This window comes from Vigna unguiculata, chromosome 8 (assembly GCF_037176805.1).
Source record: "Vigna unguiculata cultivar grain cowpea cultivar isolate G323 ecotype 2 chromosome 8, ASM3717680v1, whole genome shotgun sequence".
NCBI lineage: Eukaryota > Viridiplantae > Streptophyta > Magnoliopsida > Fabales > Fabaceae > Vigna > Vigna unguiculata.
In genome coordinates, this window is record NC_140799.1 from 36,231,529 (window position 1) to 36,250,654 (window position 19,126).

The 19,126-nt window shown below is 29.9% G+C and overlaps 3 protein-coding genes across 5 annotated transcripts; all 3 read left to right on the plus strand.

Moving 5' to 3' along the window:
• Positions 1 to 4,239: 4,239 nt before the first annotated feature.
• SCL30 (SC35-like splicing factor 30) lies at positions 4,240 to 7,630 on the plus strand. Of its 2 annotated transcripts, none has more exons than XM_028086063.2 (8): positions 4,240 to 4,394; positions 4,515 to 4,752; positions 5,775 to 5,939; positions 6,036 to 6,076; positions 6,775 to 6,853; positions 6,937 to 7,116; positions 7,220 to 7,329; positions 7,422 to 7,630. In XM_028086063.2, the coding sequence occupies exons 2-7, from the start codon at positions 4,523 to 4,525 to the stop codon at positions 7,326 to 7,328; spliced, it is 804 nt and encodes a 267-aa protein (XP_027941864.1). In that variant the 5' UTR covers positions 4,240 to 4,394; positions 4,515 to 4,522; the 3' UTR covers position 7,329; positions 7,422 to 7,630. The 2 variants fall into 2 exon arrangements, with proteins under 2 accessions (XP_027941864.1, XP_027941865.1); XM_028086064.2 differs by having other exon boundaries at positions 4,281 to 4,394; positions 4,521 to 4,752.
• Positions 7,631 to 9,170: 1,540 nt separating this feature from the next.
• LOC114193445 (Calcium-dependent lipid-binding (CaLB domain) family protein) lies at positions 9,171 to 12,169 on the plus strand. 2 transcript variants are annotated; one of them, XM_028083248.2, is made up of 5 exons: positions 9,178 to 9,528; positions 9,908 to 9,973; positions 10,902 to 11,040; positions 11,527 to 11,662; positions 11,867 to 12,169. In XM_028083248.2, the coding sequence occupies exons 1-5, from the start codon at positions 9,462 to 9,464 to the stop codon at positions 11,924 to 11,926; spliced, it is 468 nt and encodes a 155-aa protein (XP_027939049.1). In that variant the 5' UTR covers positions 9,178 to 9,461; the 3' UTR covers positions 11,927 to 12,169. The 2 variants fall into 2 exon arrangements, with proteins under 2 accessions (XP_027939051.1, XP_027939049.1); XM_028083250.2 differs by lacking the exon at positions 9,908 to 9,973 and having other exon boundaries at positions 9,171 to 9,528.
• A 2,541-nt stretch (positions 12,170 to 14,710) lies between these two features.
• On the plus strand, positions 14,711 to 16,127 carry LOC114195612 (16 kDa phloem protein 1-like). Its single transcript, XM_028086138.2, has 5 exons — positions 14,711 to 14,851; positions 14,962 to 15,027; positions 15,352 to 15,487; positions 15,583 to 15,718; positions 15,826 to 16,127. Exons 1-5 carry the CDS (start codon positions 14,785 to 14,787, stop codon positions 15,889 to 15,891), a joined length of 471 nt encoding a protein of 156 aa, XP_027941939.1. The 5' UTR covers positions 14,711 to 14,784; the 3' UTR covers positions 15,892 to 16,127.
• The last annotated feature ends 2,999 nt before the right edge of the window (positions 16,128 to 19,126 follow it).

Here is a 19,126-nt window from a genome sequence, read left to right on the forward strand (position 1 = left end):
TTTAATCCAAATGTCCTTTATATTGAAATTACTAGACAACAAATATTAATATTTTTTATTGTATCTATATCCAGGTATAAAATAACTTTTCAATTTAGTTAAAGTAGGGACATAAAAGAATAACTTCATCGAATTCTTCATGTAATTAAGTTGATGCTTTTTGTAAACGGTATAAATACTTGTAACAAAATTAGCATATAAAGGCATAGAACAAATTTAACATATAATAACAAGACTTAAAAAAATGTTTAATTAGTGTAAACATACTAAGTTTGATCTCAAAATTTTAAAGCAATATCCAGTTTTAAGTTTCTTTTTAATTATGCTCTTAAGAGTGAGGTGATGTGGCGTAGTATAGTTGAAATGTGTCATAAATGTTAATTGTATAGTGACATATCTTTGGTGTAACGTGTGCATACGAACAAGATAGGGGTTTATATGATACTGACAAGGAATGGTTGCGACCCATACGAACAATAAAGAAAAAGGATGACTTTGTGTGTGAGACATTATCTTCAACAAATTCCTTGCTCTCTTCTGCAATGAAGAATAATAGAAAAATCGAGAATCAGGCCAAAGGAAGATTAGGGTAAAAAAAAATTGAACACATGTATTTAAAACAAAGCACTGCATACATTACTTCAAAAATGTCATTGTACAATTAACATTTGTGACACGTTTCAATTATACTATGCCACATGGTGTACTACATTGATGCAAAATTTTAAATTTAAGTACTAAATTGAAACAAACTTAAAATTGGATATCATTTTAAAATTTTGGGACTAATTAAGCCTAAAAAAAATTAGCATATGAATACTTGTAACAAAATTGCTTACTCTCTCTTTTGTTGTTGACTTTGTAGAGTGTATAAGTTGATCATTCTCTAATACAAAATCTAAAGGTATACAAGAAACATAATAAGTGAATATAAAACATCACCTCACATACTATAATTTATAAATATAAAATTCATCATGTCAAATAAGGTTTAAAACTCTTCACTTGGAGGAATATGTATTTTTCTCCACTTTATCAAAATAGAGAAATCATCAAAGTATTTTTTCTTATGTACGTGATAATAAAAAAAATGTTGGTTTGTTGTCTCGATAATCAATTAGATATTAATCGATAATCAATTAGATACTAATCTAGTCAACTAGGTTAGTTCTGAAACTTGGGTTTGGGCATTGTCAATGTAGTAAAGTAGCAAATTAATCCAAAGTTGTGTACTAAATCAAGTATTATTGTTCCATTACTATCACTATTTCTGTATTAGTTTTTTGTAGTTTCTTGAATATGAAATTATGTGTGTTATCATTATGATTGTGGTAATTGTGTGTAATTGTTTGGAGCATTACAATTTGCACATTTATTGAAGAAGTGTTTCCAAAAAAGTGTGATTTTAGAGTTTAGGAGTTGCATAGGTGTTTCTTGTATTCCTTCTCTTGTTCATATAGTAAAATTTCTAGTGAGAAAAACTAGAGACTAAATGTAGATTCATTGGAATCGAACAAGTATAAATCTTGTTGTCTCTTGTATTCTATTTCATTCTTTTTTAATTTTTGCTAGGTACAAAGGTTTAATAATATGTATTCTTAAATTCTTTTTGTCAACTGGTTAAAGATTTCATAAAAACTGTTTTTCAAGTGTAAGAACAAATCAAAAGTTTAAAAAATCAATTTACCTAAAATTAACTAGACTAACGCGTTATATATATATATATATATATATATATATATATATATATATATATATATATATATATATATATATATATATATATATATATATATATATATATATATATATATCTCGCAAGAAACAAATTCAAACAAATTAATTTCTTTTTCATACATTTATAAAGGACCTTTTTGGTTTTCCTTTAAACACATATTTCGCACTGTTATTTCAAATCAATAGTAGAGAAAAGGATAAAGACATCATTCTCTTGATAAAAATATTTGTATAAGTTAAAAAAAAAAATATTGTCAACTTTTTATTAATAGAAAAAGATACAAGATTTAACTTAAATAAATCATCACTAGTATATTATTTACCAACAAAATAACTTCTTTATTAATAAAAACTATACTGGATTCTGAAAACAACTTTATAACCTTATTAGACTAATAATAAAGTATTATTATATTTTTTCTAATATAAAAAGCCCAAAATATCATTTAAAACGAGATAATTTCAGAAAAATAATTTTAAACTTTTTAATGTTTTTTTTAAACTCGTTTCACGTTCTCATATAAACAATTTTTTTTTTATCACCGCACATATTATCATTAGTGTGAAAGTCTATAAATCAATTATTTTGGCTAAAACATATTTTAACTTTAGGCTAATTACATGATACTTGTAACACGGGAAATAAGAGGTGTAACAACCAATATTTGAAACAATTTATATCACTTCAATAAATAAAAATATATTTACTAAACTTTTCAAGTGTATCCATAGTGAAATTACACTCATATAAGAAATGCGTATAAGAGACTAGTTACACTTAATTAAAAATGCAAAATACTGTATACTTTTAAAATTCAAATAACATTTACCCAATCATAAAATAGTTCAATTTAGAAATTTTATTTTTTAGCAAAATATATAAAATATATAACATATATCACAATTTGATACCGAGAATTTAAATAATTAAATATTTATAAGGAACTACACAAATTTTTTCTTTAATTTTGACAGATGATATTTATTTACAAAAACAATTTTAAAAACATTTGTAAATTATATAAATTATTGTTTAAATAGTTACCAAAAATCTACATCTATCAATTTTTTTAACATTGCATATAAGCCAGTTGTTTTTAACAAAAGTATCTATTTAATAAGTTAGTATCTCTTTATAAATATTTTTCATACCCATATGTCAGCACTAGAAAAACTAGTTTAATATCTACTAATAGAAAAATTCACAAAACAAATGTTTTTTAGTTATTTTAATTTTTGGTTAAAAAATTAAAAGACTTAAATTTGTATTACGAATCTTACGTTTTTCTTATGTGTAATAGTAATATATTTTTATGTAGTTTTTAATATATATTTTTTCACAAGATTTAACTTAACCTTATTATTTTAACTGGGATTAACAGGCATACAAATACTTAAAGGCTTAATTATCATTTTGGTCCTCTAATTTATTGGGTTGGTTCACTTTGGTCCCCTTATTATTTTTAGGTTCAATTTGGTCCTCTAATTCTTTAAAAAGTTCAATTTGGTCCCTGCCGTTAAGTCAACTTTAACACCGTCTCCGTACATGCCACGTGTCATTTTGTGGAATTTTCAATTTTTTTTATTTTATTTTTTAATTTATTTTTTAATTTTTTAATTTTTTTTTAAAAAATTAAACTGCCACGTGTCATCTTATGGTTGTGACACGTGTTACTTTGAGATTTTTTATTTAAAAAATGTATTGTACTGCCACGTGGCAAGTCACGATTGTGCCACGTGTCAAACTAACATTTGTTGTTTTCAATTTAGTCCCTCTATTTACAATTTTGATTCAATTTAGTCCCCCAATTTTTTAAGATGATTCAATTTTGTCCTCTCTAATTTGATATCAAATTAGTAATTAAGCTTAATTACAACTTATATATACATATTAAAATAATTTTTATTATATTTATAGATTAAATTACTCCATCTAACTATTCAAATTATTATTTTTTTTTACATGTATAGAAACTTTCAAGTGTAAAAAATTACAAGTGAATTTTTAAACATGAATGTATAAATTGTAATTAAGCTTAATTATTAATTTGGTCTCAAATTGGAGAGGACAAAATTAAATCATTTTAAAAAATTGAAGGACTAAATTGAATCAAAATTGTAAAAATAGGGACTAAATTGAAAACAACCAATGTTAGTTTGATATGTGGCACAATCGTGACCTGCCACGTGTCACAACCATAAGATGACACGTGTCACAACCATAAGGTGACACGTGACAGTTTAATTTTTTTTAAAGAAAATTAAAAAAAAAAATTAAAAAAATTTAAAAAAAGATAAAATAAAAATTTGAAAATTCCACAAAATGACACGTGGCATGTACGGAGACGGTGGCAAGGACCAAATTAAACCTTTTAAAGAATTAGAGGACCAAATTGAACCTAAAAATAATAAGGAGACCAAAGTGAACCAACCCAATAAATTAGGGACCAAAATGATAATTAAGCCATACTTAAAAATATTCATAAGTTTAAATTAATCAGATGAATTTAAAAATCTCGATCAAACCAAATGGATTAAATTAAACAAAAAACAAGACATTAAAAGTGTGTGTTGGTGCTAGGGTTTAAAGATTCGAAGTCGTGGTAGTCTTCATCTTCCTCGTACGCACCTGCGAGATTCCTCTGTCCTCACTCAAGGTATCATCAATCTCATTTTTGTTTCTCACGCCATCTTCTTCTCACTGTCATGGTTGAAAAAGGAATTAAACACGTTTCAATTTGCCTATGACGTTTTTTAATTCTTTCATTGTTTGTTAGGGTTAGCGATGCGGCGTAACAGTCCTGCATACTACAGTCCTCCGCGGCGAGGATACGGTGGCCGTGGAGGAGGGTCCAACAGAAGGGGATTCGGTGGAGGCAGGCGCAGGGACAACAACAATGGAAGCCTCTTGGTTCGGAACATTCCTCTCGATTGCAGACCTGAGGAGCTTCGTGTTCCTTTCGAGCGATTCGGACCTGTTCGTGATGTTTACATACCCAAGGATTATTACTCTGGGTGAGCCACTTTAATTAATTGATTATTTCAGAACGGCTAGGGTTTACTTCAAGTAAAGAACTTTTTAGGGCTAGGTTTTGTTTCTGATTCAAATTGAAGGAGTATGTTGAGTAAGTAATTGTTTCGGGGTGTCAAAGTGCTGCTGGGTGCAGATGTTAACCTCGATTTTGATTTAAGTCGAGTTTGGATAAATTTCTCGATATGCACTTAGAGGAGAATGGAATAAGAAGATCAATTGAAATAATTTTTTATCATAAATAAAATTAGCTTATGCATGAGAGAAAGTCAACAACATGTGGAAAAGCTAAATGAGAGAGCTTTTCTACCAATTAGCTTATGCATATGTTAATTTTAATTTGTGAAAGAAGCTTATTTCATTTTACCTTTTTTTTTGTTCTTTTATGTGTTTATTGAGAAGTTTGTCCAAATTGACGTAAATGTTATTCTTTTATTTATTTATTGGATTGTTGAATTGATCTTGGACTGGTTTGTCAGGGGGTATGTTGGTTTGAAATTGTTCAAGTTAAAACAAGAACAAGCCCCACGTTTGAAGAGGAGATCTACTAACTCTTTTAACATATTGGTCCTCAAGTGTGTTAGTGTTCATACATCATACCAAGAGAAATTATATAAATACACATCTCAATGAATGCAAGATTGGTTGGTTGGTTCTTGTCCCAATTGAAGGCTTCGTGCAGTTTTTTTTAGTTTGTTGTGGGAGCTTTGAGTTCAAGTGCTTCTTGTAAGTATAATGAGAGTGTTGAAGAATTTTTGAAGTCTCTCCCGTTTACTACTTGAGTGTAAGTAAAGGAAAGGCCCGATCACAACTAAGCTTTTGGATTTTTAGAAGATTTAGTAAATTCAGCATCCGCTGCTGTGTGTAAAGAAAGCTATACTAAGTAATGTGATTTGAGGTGGTTTACTGGGGTATGCAAATTCTGCCTAGTCAGCATATTCTACAATCTGTCTGCCAATGTTTTTCTAGCAGTGTTAGAATGAAGCTCCACTTTTTTCCCATACAGAGAACCTCGAGGCTTTGCATTTGTGCAGTTTGTGGATCCTTATGATGCCTCAGAGGCACAGTACCATATGAACAGACAGATTTTTGCTGGAAGGGAAATATCTGTGGTTGTTGCTGAAGAGACAAGAAAAAGACCAGAGGAGATGCGACACAGGACCAGGACCAGGTATTTTTGTTTTTTACCTTCTCATCACTGTATGGATTTTATTTTGTCTTAACTATTTTCCTTTAAATATATTTATATGGTTTTTGTATTTTGCAGAGGACCAGCAGGCTATGGAGGCCGAAGGTCTTCTCATTATGGTAATATTAGTTGTCAAATATATATAACTTGGGCTTTCCTTTGTCAGATATGAAATTCTGTTTCACCTGCAACTGTTGCGCATTTTTTATTCTTCTTCCACGTTAGGACATTTGTCCATGTAGGGTGAACATGAGAATGAAATGATAATTTAGATGAATATCTGATTGAATTGATAATTTGATTATCTTTGTTTACTGTTTATCGGTTATCAAGAAATAATTGTTGTTTGTCATGATTGTGACTGTTGCAATAGTTAATCTCCAGTCTTAGCATTAGTGGATTTAACACATATTTTAATCTAATCTGATGTATAGGAGCAATGGTATTATTTTTTTCTTTCTTATAGTTGTGTATCAAGACTTTGTTATTCTCTTAAATTGTGTTATCATAATGGTTGCTCCAGTTATAATTGTTTGTGAGGACTTCTGAACCTCTATGGAACCTTGCTGTTTCTCTAGAAGCTAATTTAATTAACATACTAGTTAGCTTACTGAAAACCATTTTAAGGATTTCCTTACTTTGGAGCTGGATTCCATCAACCATTATTGTGATGGGGAACTGAAAACAGCTAACTTGTTAAGTTCAGACTTAATAACTATTTTTGTTTCACCGGATGCTTCAAATTTTTGAAGAATTGAGCAATATTTAAGTCTGCTCTTCTGTTTTCTTGACAAGACCTAGCCTTTTTGTTTATCAGGGCGTTCTCGATCTCGCTCAGTTTCTAGATCACGCTCACCACCTTATCATGGAGGTTCTAGAAGTCGGTATCGTTCAAGGCAAGTTTCTTCAAAGTTCAAAGTGCCTTCGTTTATAGTTCAGTGAAGCATGTTATCCATGTTTTTAATTTTATATTTATCAGGTCCTATTCTCCTGCTCCAAGACGGCAAAGTGATTACTCTGTTTCCCCTAGGAGGCAACCAGAGCATCCTAGATCACCAAGAGGTCCCCCCAGGGAGCGAGATGGTGATCTAAAGCGTAGATCTTATTCTCCTGCATATGGCAATGGTATTGAACAGAATCAAAGCAATGGATATGCTGAGTGAGTTCATCCATTTTCTGTTTAGATTCTTTACTTTATCGTGTGTCTGTATTTTCCCCTTATTTGTGTTTACTTATGTATTACCATTCAATGAAAAAAAAAGGAAATCTATGTACAAGTCTGAAGCTGATCGAGGCCAGTGGAAGTCATCGAGATCACCCCTTGGTTCTAGATCAAGATCTGCTGACCTGTCACCAAGGCGTGGAAGATGAGGTAAAATTTCAGGAGTGATTTTTGTTATTATAGGAGATTGGATTTTCCTTGGGTTTGATTTTTGTTTCGTTTCGATGGTTTTCTTCATGCAGGTTGCAGGTCACTGACAATGTGTTGCTGGGCTTCTGTACATTTCCTGCAATTTATCAAGACATTTGCAAAAACCTGTATTTGCTTGATGTTTACGAATATGATGGATGAATGTATAACAATTGACTTTATGTGCGGGTTTGTTTTTCGACCATTCGAACTTAGCCTACAACCTTGACTTGAATTATTTATTGAGTTTGATTTATGAGCCTATGATCTTAATTCAACTGCTGCTGTTTTTGAGCCTGTCATTAAGTAAAAATTGCGTATGAGCTCGTCCAACAAGATTAGTTTTATCATCTTGCTTTTAAACAAAAGAATCCAAACATCAGATTGTAGTATGCTTTTGATTAAAAATTTATGTTTGCAAATTCTAATCCAAATATGCACTATGGTTACTGGCTACTAAAGTAAAAGCAATAATCATAGTAAAAGGAGTTTACGAGCCTAAGTTATGATTTTTAAAAGATAAATGGTTTTTGGACCAATATTTTATGGGACAATTAGGTTAGATTTGACCAATTTTATTTAGTATAATAATTAAATGATCCATATTGTTCAGTTTAATTTAAACAAATTAATTAAAAAATTAACAATTTTATCACTAATTATACATTATCAAAAGAAGGGTTAATTTGCGTATGACTTAAATGTTTTGGACTTAATAAATAAGAGCTGAAATTACTGCTCTAATTAATATGTTCAATTGAATCATATAATTTTTAAGATATTAAATATAAGGACAAAACCTTGTTATTTATTGCGTGGGTAACTTGGAGATATTTTGATTTAGTTGAAAAATAGCAGCTCTGGATATTATTTAATTTATAGTAATTATTCTTCACAATACTATTTTTCATCGTGTTCCATGGTGAACCCAAAGGTTACAAGAGTACTTCCCATGGAAGAATTTAATTGTCGTGTTTAGCCTCTTTTCTTACAGTGTTTGTTTTTTCTTTGCTGTTTTATAATACTGAAGAATATTCGTCACTTTAAGAATTCATTGGAGTTACTTAGTTGTGCTTTGGACAAAACTTTCAGAAATTGTGTTGATTTTAAACTTCCTATAAGTTAAAAAAAAATGTTTTTATCTGTTTGAAATCCCATGTTGTCTAATCGTAAGGTAAAATAATATCCTATCGAGGAAAAGAAGAGAAAAAATCATATATAAAAAGATCATAAATTTCATTTTATAAGTTAATTATGTAAGATTGAAATTCTTAAAATTTATTTATGTGATATACAATCTTAACGATATTTTTTTTTGAATTAATCATTCCATAATTGATCTTTAATCTCACACTCGATTCATATCTTACATCTTGAGTTAAAAATTTATTTTACTCACAAATAAGTATCTACAATACCCTCCCTTTATTATATTGTTAAATTGAGTTAATCTTATAATTTAAAAGTTGACTCAAATAAAAAAAAAAATTCATATGTATGTATGTATGTAATGTAACAGCATACCGTGTGAATCATGGAACAAGTCATCTCGTACATCCAATGAAAAAGTGGAATGACGTGAAACAACATTGCGTACTTTCAACGTGGCTGACTTTTTTCAGTTTTTCAGTTAAATTAATTTCACTCGTTTTCACTTTGATGAAGGTAGGTTTTACTTTTCCTGTCAATTTCTTAAATTAATTAGTAATAAGTAAGCAAATTTTAAAGCTTTAATAGCACATTTCAAATGAAAATTATTAGTGTTGTTAATATATAAACAGGTTATGATCATGGTTTGATTCACTAATATACAGAAAGTTTGCGAGTTTTATTCGTCCTCTGAAAATGCGTCTTGCTGAATTAGGGATGATGTGAAGATTTTGTCTTTTTTGTTGGTGTGTTTTGTAATAGTAAATTTTCAAGAGACGTCATAAATATTTTACGTGGGGGGTTAGATTAAATCTACTCAGAGGTTTAGTCGTTTGTATCAGTGGCTGTTCATTGACTATTCAAGGCTTTTTGCTTCATTGTAAACCAGGGAAGGTTCTATTTTTCATTTCCTTGCCCACTAAGAGAGAGAGAGAGAGAGAGAGATGGCATTTGGGTTCATGGAGGTGGAGCTGGTGAAAGCAAAGGGTCTTCATGATACTGATGTCTTTGGTAAATTGAATCTTTAGCTCAGATTCCTTTCTTTTCTCATATTCTTTTTCAATTTATGTTTACACATCATGCCCTTTTTATTAGATTTCAACTTTTTCTTATTCTAAAATTGGGATTTTTCTAAGCATTCATTCATCTATATTCAATTCCTTGTTCAGCTTCTAATCTGAGTATCTGACATCTCGATTCCTTGAGTCCAGTATAATTTAGATGAATTCAAGGCACTTCCATGATGATTTTCTTCTTCATTAGTTGTTCTTCCCTAAAAACGAAGTAAAAATGAAATGCTCAATTGCATGCGAATTCTTAAGACCTTTCTATTATCAGATTCTGACAAGGTGCTGTGTTCTTTTTGTTAATCTGTTTTCTTTGTTGATAGCTCGTATGGATCCTTATGTCCTGTTACAATACAAAGGTCAAGAGCGCAAGAGCCGTGTAATTCATGGTTAGTTAAATGCTTCTTTTCCTAGAAATTTGTATAGCATTAACTATCAAGTCTAGAAATGCTTAGGATTTCACGATTTTTGTGTGGTTATAGCTTGGCATGGAGGGATAGGTAAAACTTTTTATCACCAATCACCATGATTGCCTTCTGCTGTAACTGTAATATAGAGGAGAGGACAACTGAATGATATTTCAGATTTGAAATTCCATTGATAGATATGGTTTCTTTGAACTATGTATTTTGAAATTGTTCAATCATTTCATTCTTCTGCTGAGATTACAATATAAATCAAGAATTTCGTAATGCTAAATCTAGCAGACATATAGTTCATCTGATAGTGGTATGCTTTTTCTGATGCAATATGTGGTTTCTTCCTTTCCTTCTTTTATGAAGGACTTGTAATTAGATGCGTATAGCTCAAGAATCTCAAGCTAAAAGGGCACCACTGGAGGGAATAAGAATTAAGAACTGTCAAATAAGGAGTTTTATCCCTTCATTTCTCTTCCCTCCCTTCCCTATGTGTGTATTTCACCATGACCATAGTTAAATGAAGCTCCACAACTGTTTTTAGTGTTGTTGTCCAATTAAAATGGAAGTTTCACTTCAATAATCTATGTTCACATCTCTAATCGAAGCCTTGATTATTATGTGGATTTCTGGTGTGAGCCTCTAATTCTAATTGGAGATTAACACTAAAAGCAATTACAAAACTGTATCTAGCTTTTGTCCTTTCACTATTTCCTTTATTGAAGTAGATGGGTAAGCAAAAGAAAAATAAGTGTGCTTTCTTCCCTTTTTCAACTGCCTAAAATTGATAGTGTTTCTTACTAGGCTTAAAGTAACATAGATGCTGATAAAAGCTGAGTTGAATTTTCAGTTTTTTAGCATTAATAAGGCATTTGATTAGATGATTCTTTTATTGATGCAGAGGGAGGCAGAAATCCTGTATGGAATGAGAAATTTGTATTCAGAGTAGAATATCCCGGATCAGGTGACCAATACAAGCTCAACCTTGTAATCATGGACAAGGATGTATTTTCTGCAGATGACTTTGTTGGCCAGGCTGCGTAAGACTTTACTAGCTTCTTAAATATAGTGAATTTTTCATGATGAGTTGCTCTTTTTGACTAAATGAAAATGTTCTACCTCTGACTCAAAATTCTAAAATTGCATGTAGTTTAAAGTTTTTTCACACATCAATAATGACAATAAATATGTCAACAATTTCTCCAAATTCATTCTCTCAAGAAATACATAACTTTAATCGTCTGGAAATACAGACATTTAGGAAATTCCATTTGCATTCTTTTAATAAGTTAAAGTTCCAATCATCTTGATATGAAGGAATTACTGTGTTAGTTTCTGAATTCTCATGTTAACTTTTTGTTAAGGATGCAAATAAGCTTTTTGATTCCTCTATATCCAACGAAGAAGGGTTGCAGAAAATTCAATAAGGAGAAGGACACCCTTAAACCAGGATCATGAGAAAAAGATGATAAAGCATTTTACTTGTATTTCTTGTTCATAATAGAGGGTCAATTTTCTGTATCCAGAGTTCATGTAAAGGATTTATTGGCAGAAGGAACAGAGAAGGGATCGGCTGTGCTTCGTCCTCACAAGTATAGTGTGGTTCGTGCTGACCAATCTTATTGTGGTGAAATTGAAGTTGGTATAACTTTCACCTTAAAGGTAATATTTTAGTTTGAGAGTGCTCATATTTCTTGTTATGCAAACAACAGCAAAGAATCTAAGCTTGAGTTCATATGAAAAAAACATGCTAGTTATTTGCTCTGCACAATGAAAAATTTGAAATGAAGTTTGTCAACATGTAGTATATTATATATGATGTTAGGACTTTAGGAGTTTCTTTAATGTTGTTGTTTGAATTCACAGGAACAAGAATATGCTGATGATGATGAAGATGTTGGAGGATGGAAGCAAAGTTTCTTTTGATTCAGTGTGCTTCAGATTTGGATTTTGGAACGTAACATAACATGATTACATGGAATATGCATAGAATTTGAAATCCCTTCTAGTGTCTGTATGAGATGTTACGAAAACAGTTGGCATTAAGATAGTTATTAATGAGTTTAACCGTAAAATTTGTATTTATCATACACTGAGTGAAGTACATAAGAACTGCATGGAACTTTGGTCTCTGATTAAAACTCTGGAATATCTTTTTGCCACAAGAAATGCTCCTTTGAGTTTTCTATATTCATTGGCCATGCTAAGAAGTTTTATAATACTAATGAAAAGGAAGAATATTTTTGTATTTCTTAAAATAACATTGTTTCATATCTGGTTTAGTGAGACTCACATTTATGTGTTTTCTTTTCTCTTCTTCAACACTCATTGCTTTTCCTTTCTACAAATAAACGATGAAACTTTTAAAGGACGACCTCGAATTTTATTGTGATTACAACCAACACAATTTGGCCATTTATGTCAAAATATGTTAGACTACATATGGTCTTCATATGCAGTTGTTTGAATTTGATTTCTATTGGATTCTTTCAAAATAAATGTGTGATAGACCTTTTTCTATTAAAAGTGCCATAAATAATAAATTTAAACCTTACATTTTTAATAATGTATAAAATATGTGTTACATTATAAATATCTGATTTTATGGGCTATATGTAATATAATGTTATTTTTTAAAAGTAGTTTGGCTTAATTTAATTAAATGAAATTTAGAATAATTTATGGAATAGTCAGGTTCAAAATAGTTAAATAAATCTAAATTAAGAACTTTGTTCAAAAGGAGTATGATACAGTACTTCAATTTAACTCCAACAAATTTAAATAGTTTAATATTAGTTCATTTTTATTTTCCACACACTTATATGTGTGTGTGTGACATTCAGCAGATGATATTAAGTTATGATCATCTAATACATGTTAGATACATCTTTAGTATACTTATCTAATATTTTTTTATATATAATATTTTAATTTAAAATTGAATTATTTAACTTTAAAATCTTAGTATTCCTAAAAATGTGTTTACAAAAGTATGTAGGCCACAACTATCATATATGTTGGTATTGTAATGAATTAAAGACACAAACCAACCAATCAAACCTAAAAATCTTCACACACATATAAGCTAAGGCAACACAAAAAGCCCAACAACCATTGCAATCATCACAAAAACACATTTTCAACAAGTTTTTTCAAGAACTCAAATGACATATCAAACAGACAAAAATATAAAAAGGATATATCACAATCTTTTTTAGAACTTTCATATTAAAATTTCACACTAGACTTAAACAATTTCCAAGTATTTTAATTACAAGAATCCAGTACAATTTAAAAACCACAGTACGTAATGTTGTAAGAAAATCATAGTATTATTATTCTTATAATAACAACTAGCCACGAGTAATAGCAACAATATAATATAATATAATAGAAACCTTAAAAGAGTTTATATGAGAATTTATATATTCAACCCTCAAATAGCTGTCATAATCTTAAATTAGTTTGTTAAAGAGAGAGTAAAATTAAAATTCTTTTTATCAATGCGTTAAGCTACATTAAGATCAATTGATCTAGGTTTAATATTGTTTTGAAATGATTCAATATTTTTAACAAAACTAATATACTAAAACATTTTATTAGGTTTATTAGGTTAGAAAGTGGATAAGCTTGGTTATGACTTTAACATCACTATAATATCATTATGTTAGAAAATGGACTTTAAGCTTAATTCAATCTTACAAAATCGATTTGTAATAAGGTGAAATTTATACTTCACTTATATATTATAAAATTATCTTATTTCTAGTCGATGGGTCTCCAACATTTTCAAATAACTATTTAAATTCATTTTTTGATTTTATAACCTTATATATGACGTTATATTTTTTTTTATAAAAGTATATTTAAAATATATATTTTAATGAATGAAAATTGCAATGCATTACAAAGTTATAATATTAATTCACTTTATACTATATAACAACATTCTAGAAAAAAAAATCAACTAGTATGAAGGAAAATCCTAGTAGCTTGATGTATTCCAAAATAGACCAGCAGACATTTTCATAGTGACTGGTTGAACTGGTCAACAAATCTTATATGACAAAGACAAACTCAGAGAACATAATGACACCATTCATTAGCTTTGTCATCATTCAAGTTCAAACCGATTCTACCCTAAGAAAAGGACTTGTCTTCAAAACGAGTTTGCTACAGCAACTCAAGGGAAATGGACGTTTAACATGAATTATCATCAATACTAGATAATATGACATTTTTAACTCTTAATAAAAACATTTTTAAGATTAACATATATGACATTTTCTAATTCACCTTTTTCTAAAATTATAAGTTTTTAATTTTAATTACTAATGTGAGTTATTTAAAGAAGGAAGCACATGGCAGCGCTTCTAGACCCTCCTCCACCCAATAAAAAGTAGCAGCCATGATGAGTATAACTCAGTAAAAGTCTTACCGAGTCATTTGGTTATGTATACTTTTCATAGAAAATAATACTTAGTTGTCCTTTTCAACAATTTACTACGGCCAAATGACATTAAATTATTTGCGTAGGTTTTTGGAAATTGGAAGACCAAGTTTGAGGTGCATGCGCGTACGGTCTTATCCTATTCAAACTTTTGATTTTTTGTGCAATCCAAAGTCTTGGTCATTTAAACGCATAGTCACACTTAGAACCCTATATAAGCAAACACAAGGCTACCATTTTTTCCAACTTCAACACTCATAAACCTAAACCAGATTAAGCACGTTTATTGTAAGAATTTGGTGAATCAGAATCTTCATTCTTCAGGAACACAGACATGGCAATCGGTTTCATGGAGGTGCAACTTGTGAAAGCAAAAGGCTTACGTGACACTGATATCTTTGGTATATATCAGTTTTCTAAAGAGTTTTATAAATAATGTTTCCTTAGAATAAAGCTGAATCAAACATGGTATCAATATGGTTGTTTATTGTTTTATTTTGCTGATATATAGGTAAAATGGATCCTTATGTTCTCATACAATACAAAGGCCAAGAGAAAAGGAGCAGAGTCGCTCATGGTGAGTTCATGTCCTACATATTCAAGTCCTTCTTTCTTTTCCTTCAATTTACAATAAACTTGGCTAGTTATAGATGAATCTAGGGATACTTTAACAATGTGCATGCAAAAGAAATCGTATTTAAATATAACTCAACTAAGATTTGTATCCATTTATACTGTAAACGTGAATCTCCAACCATGAAAAAATGATTATTGCTTAAACTTCGTTTTCATTTGGACCCTTCAAACCCAACTTTGATGCAGATTAATGAAAATCATGTATATCTTTAATTTATGGTTTTGAAGTTTTTGTTGAACGTAGTGTTATGGTGTTTTTGTGCAGGGCAGGGAAAGAATCCAGTATGGAATGAACAGTTTATGTTCAAAGTAGAGTATCCTGGATCGAAAGATCAACACAAGATCATCTTCAAAATTATGGACAAAGATTTATTTAAAGACGACTTTGTTGGAGAAGCCATGTAAGGCTTCAATGGCTCCATTTAACTAAAACTAACTTTTTGTCGAACTTGTGTAGATGATTTAAAAGAGTTAATTTGTTGTTTTGTATATGTAGAATCCATGTGGGGGATTTATTGGCCCAAGGAGTAGAAAATGGAGGAGCTAAGTTACAAACTCTAAAGTATAGAGTGGTTCGAGCAAACAAGTCTTATTGTGGAGAAATTGATGTCGGTGTTACTTTTACTCCAAAGGTATTCTTCACAAATTGCATGATCTACTTATTTATAAATTATGATCCATCCACCCAATGATTATGTTTGGTAATTGCATATTGATTTTGTTCTTGATTTGATTGTAGGTGAAAGACAAATTTGTTGAAGAACAGATAGGAGGATGGAAAGAAAGTGGCAACTATTTAGCATGAAATAATTCCTAATTTTGATTTTTAGTTAAATAGGTCTTAATTTTCGTTAATTTTATTCAATTGAATTATTTTCTAATACCGTCATGAACAACACATGTCACTATGTGTTTTTTTTTTTTAATTTTTTAATTTTTTTAATTCTTTTTAAATGTCCACGTGTCAATCCAACAATGTGTCACGTGTTAAAGTCAATGTTTAAATCCAATCTGATCCCTATATTTGTTATTTTTGTTCAATTTAGTTTCACTTATTTGTTCATTGTGTCCCATTTAGATCGAGATTTTATTTGACTTATTTTTATTTTCTAGCCAGACACCTTGAGCAAAATCTAAGGGTTGTTTTTGTTACTTGTAACCAAATTTGTGATATATAAGAGGTACATCCATCGGATGAAAAAAAATTGATTAGTAAATTTTAAAAAATTGTACGAAAAGTTATACGCAGCTCCCCAGTTATTTGTTCTTTGTACCCCACTTATTTGCCTATCTTGTTTGATGTATTTTTTTTTTCAAGTCAGTCACCTAGTACAAACATTAAGGGTTGATTATTGTAACTTATAATCAAATTCGTGATACATAAGAAGTAGATCGCATTAGACGAAAAAAAAAAAGATTGATTAGTTTATTTTAAAAAATTATACAAAAAGTAACAAGCAACTCTCCACATATTTGTTCAATGTGCTCCACTTAGATTGAGATCTTATTTAACTCATTTTTTTTCAAGCCAGCCACCTTGTGCAAAAAATAAGGGTTGTTTTTGTTACTTGTAACCAAATTTGTGATACACAAGAGGTACATCCATTGGATGACAAAAAAAATTGATCAGTAAATTTTAAAAAATTGTATGAAAAGTAATACGCAGCTCCCCACTTATTTGTTCTTTGTACCCCACTTATTTGCTCATCTTGCTTGACGTATTTTTTTTTCAAGCCTAGTACAAACATTAAGGGTTGATTCTTGTAACTTATAATCAAATTCGTGGTACATAAGAAGTATATCGCATTAGACGAAAACAAAAAAAGATTGATTAGTTTATTTTAAAAAATTGTACAAAAAGTAACAAGCAACTCCCCACATATTTGTTCAATGTGCTCCACTTAGATTGAGATCTTATTTAACTCATTTTTTTTTTCAAGCCAGCCACCTTGTGCAAAAAATAAAGGTTGTTTTTGTTATTTGTAACCAAATTTGTGATACACAAGAGATACATTGTTGGATGACAAAAAAAATTGATCAGTAAATTTTAAAAAATTGTACGAAAAGTAATACGCAGCTCCCCACTTATTTGTTCTTTGTACCCCACTTATTTGCCTATCTTTTTTTACGTATTTTTTTTTTCAAACCAGTCACCTAGTACAAGCATTAAGGGTTGATTAGATTGATTAGTTTATTTTAAAAAATTGTACAAAAAGTAACAAGCAACTCCTCACATATTTGTTCATTGTGCCCCACTTCGATTGAGATCTTATTTGACTCATTATTTTTTTCAAGTCAGCCACCTTGTGCAAAAAATAAGGGTTATTTTTGTGACTTGTAAGCAAATTCGTGGTTAATAAGAAGTACTTGCATTGGATGACAATAAAATATTGATAAACAAATTTTAAAAAATGGTACGAAAAGTAATACACAACTCCCCATTTATTTGTTCTTTGTGCCCCATTTATTTGCCTATATGATTTGGCATATTTTTTTTTCAAGCCAGTCACCTAATGCAAGCAATCAGGGCTGATTTTGTAACTTATTAGACGGAAAAAAAAGATTGATTAGTTTATTTTAAAAAATTGTACAAAAAGTAACCAGCAACAACTCCCTACGTATTTGTTCATTGTGCCCTACTTATATTGAGATCTTATTTGACTTATTTTTATTTTCTAGCCAGCCACCTTGAGCAAAAAATAACTGTTGTTTTTGTTACTTGTAACCAAATTTGTGATACATAAGAGGTACCTCCATTAGATGACGAATAAAGATTGATCAGTAAATTTTAAAACATTGTACGAAAAGTAATACACAAGTCTACTTATTTGTTCTTTCTGCTCTACTTATTTGCCTATCTTGTTTGACCTATTTTTTTCTTCAAGCTAGTCACCTCGTGCAAGCATTAAGGGTTGATTTTTGTAACTTATAATCAAATTCGCAGTACATAAGAAGTACAACCCTTTGGATGATAAAAAAAGATTAATTAGTAAATTTGAAAAAATTGTACGAAAAGTAACAAGCAACCCCACATATTTGTTTATTGTGTCCCACTTAGATTAAGATATTATTTGACTCATTTTTTTTTCAAGCCAGCCACCAGTGCAAAAAATAAGAGTTGTTTTTGTGACTTGGAAGCAAATTCGTGCAATAAAAGATTGATCCATAAATTTTAAAAAATTATACAAAAAGTAATACACAACTCCCCATTTATTTGTTCTTTGTGTCCCACTTAATTGCCTACATGGTTTGGCCTATATTTTTCTTCAAGCCAGCCACCTAATACAAGCAATAAAGGTTGATTTTTGTAAGTTATAATCAAATTAGTGGTACATAAGAAGTACATCGCATTAGACGAAAAAAAAGATTGATTAGTTTACTTTAAAAAATTGTATAAAAAGTAACAACCAACTCCCCACATATTTTTTCATTGTGCACAACTTAGTTTGATATCTTATTCGACTTATTTTTATTTTCTAGCCAGCCACCTTGTGCAAAAAATAAGGGTTATTTTTATTACTTTTAAGCAAATTCGTGATACATAAAAAGTACATCCATTGGATGACAAAATAAGATTAATTAGCAAATTTTAAAAAGTTGTACGAAAAATAATACAGCAGCTCCCCACTTATTTGTTCTTTGTGTCCTACTTATTTGTCTATCTGGTTTGACCTGTTTTTTTCTTCAAGCCAGCCACCTAGTGCAAGCATTAAGGATTAATTTTTGTAACTTATAATAAAATTTGTGGTACATAAGAAGTACATCCCAATAGACGAAAAAAAAAGATTGATTAGTAAATTTTCAAAAATTGTACGAAAACTAATACACAGCTCCTCACTTCTTTGTTTATTGTGCCCATCTTATTTACTTATCTGTGTTAGCCTATTTTTTTTCTTTTTTTTCAAGTCATTCGTTCCATGCAAGCAAATAAGGTTGTTTTTTTGTGACTTGTATGCAAATTCGTGGTACATAAGAAGTACATCACCTTGGATAACAAACAAAAGATTAATTAATATAGTTAAAAAAATTGTATAAAAAGT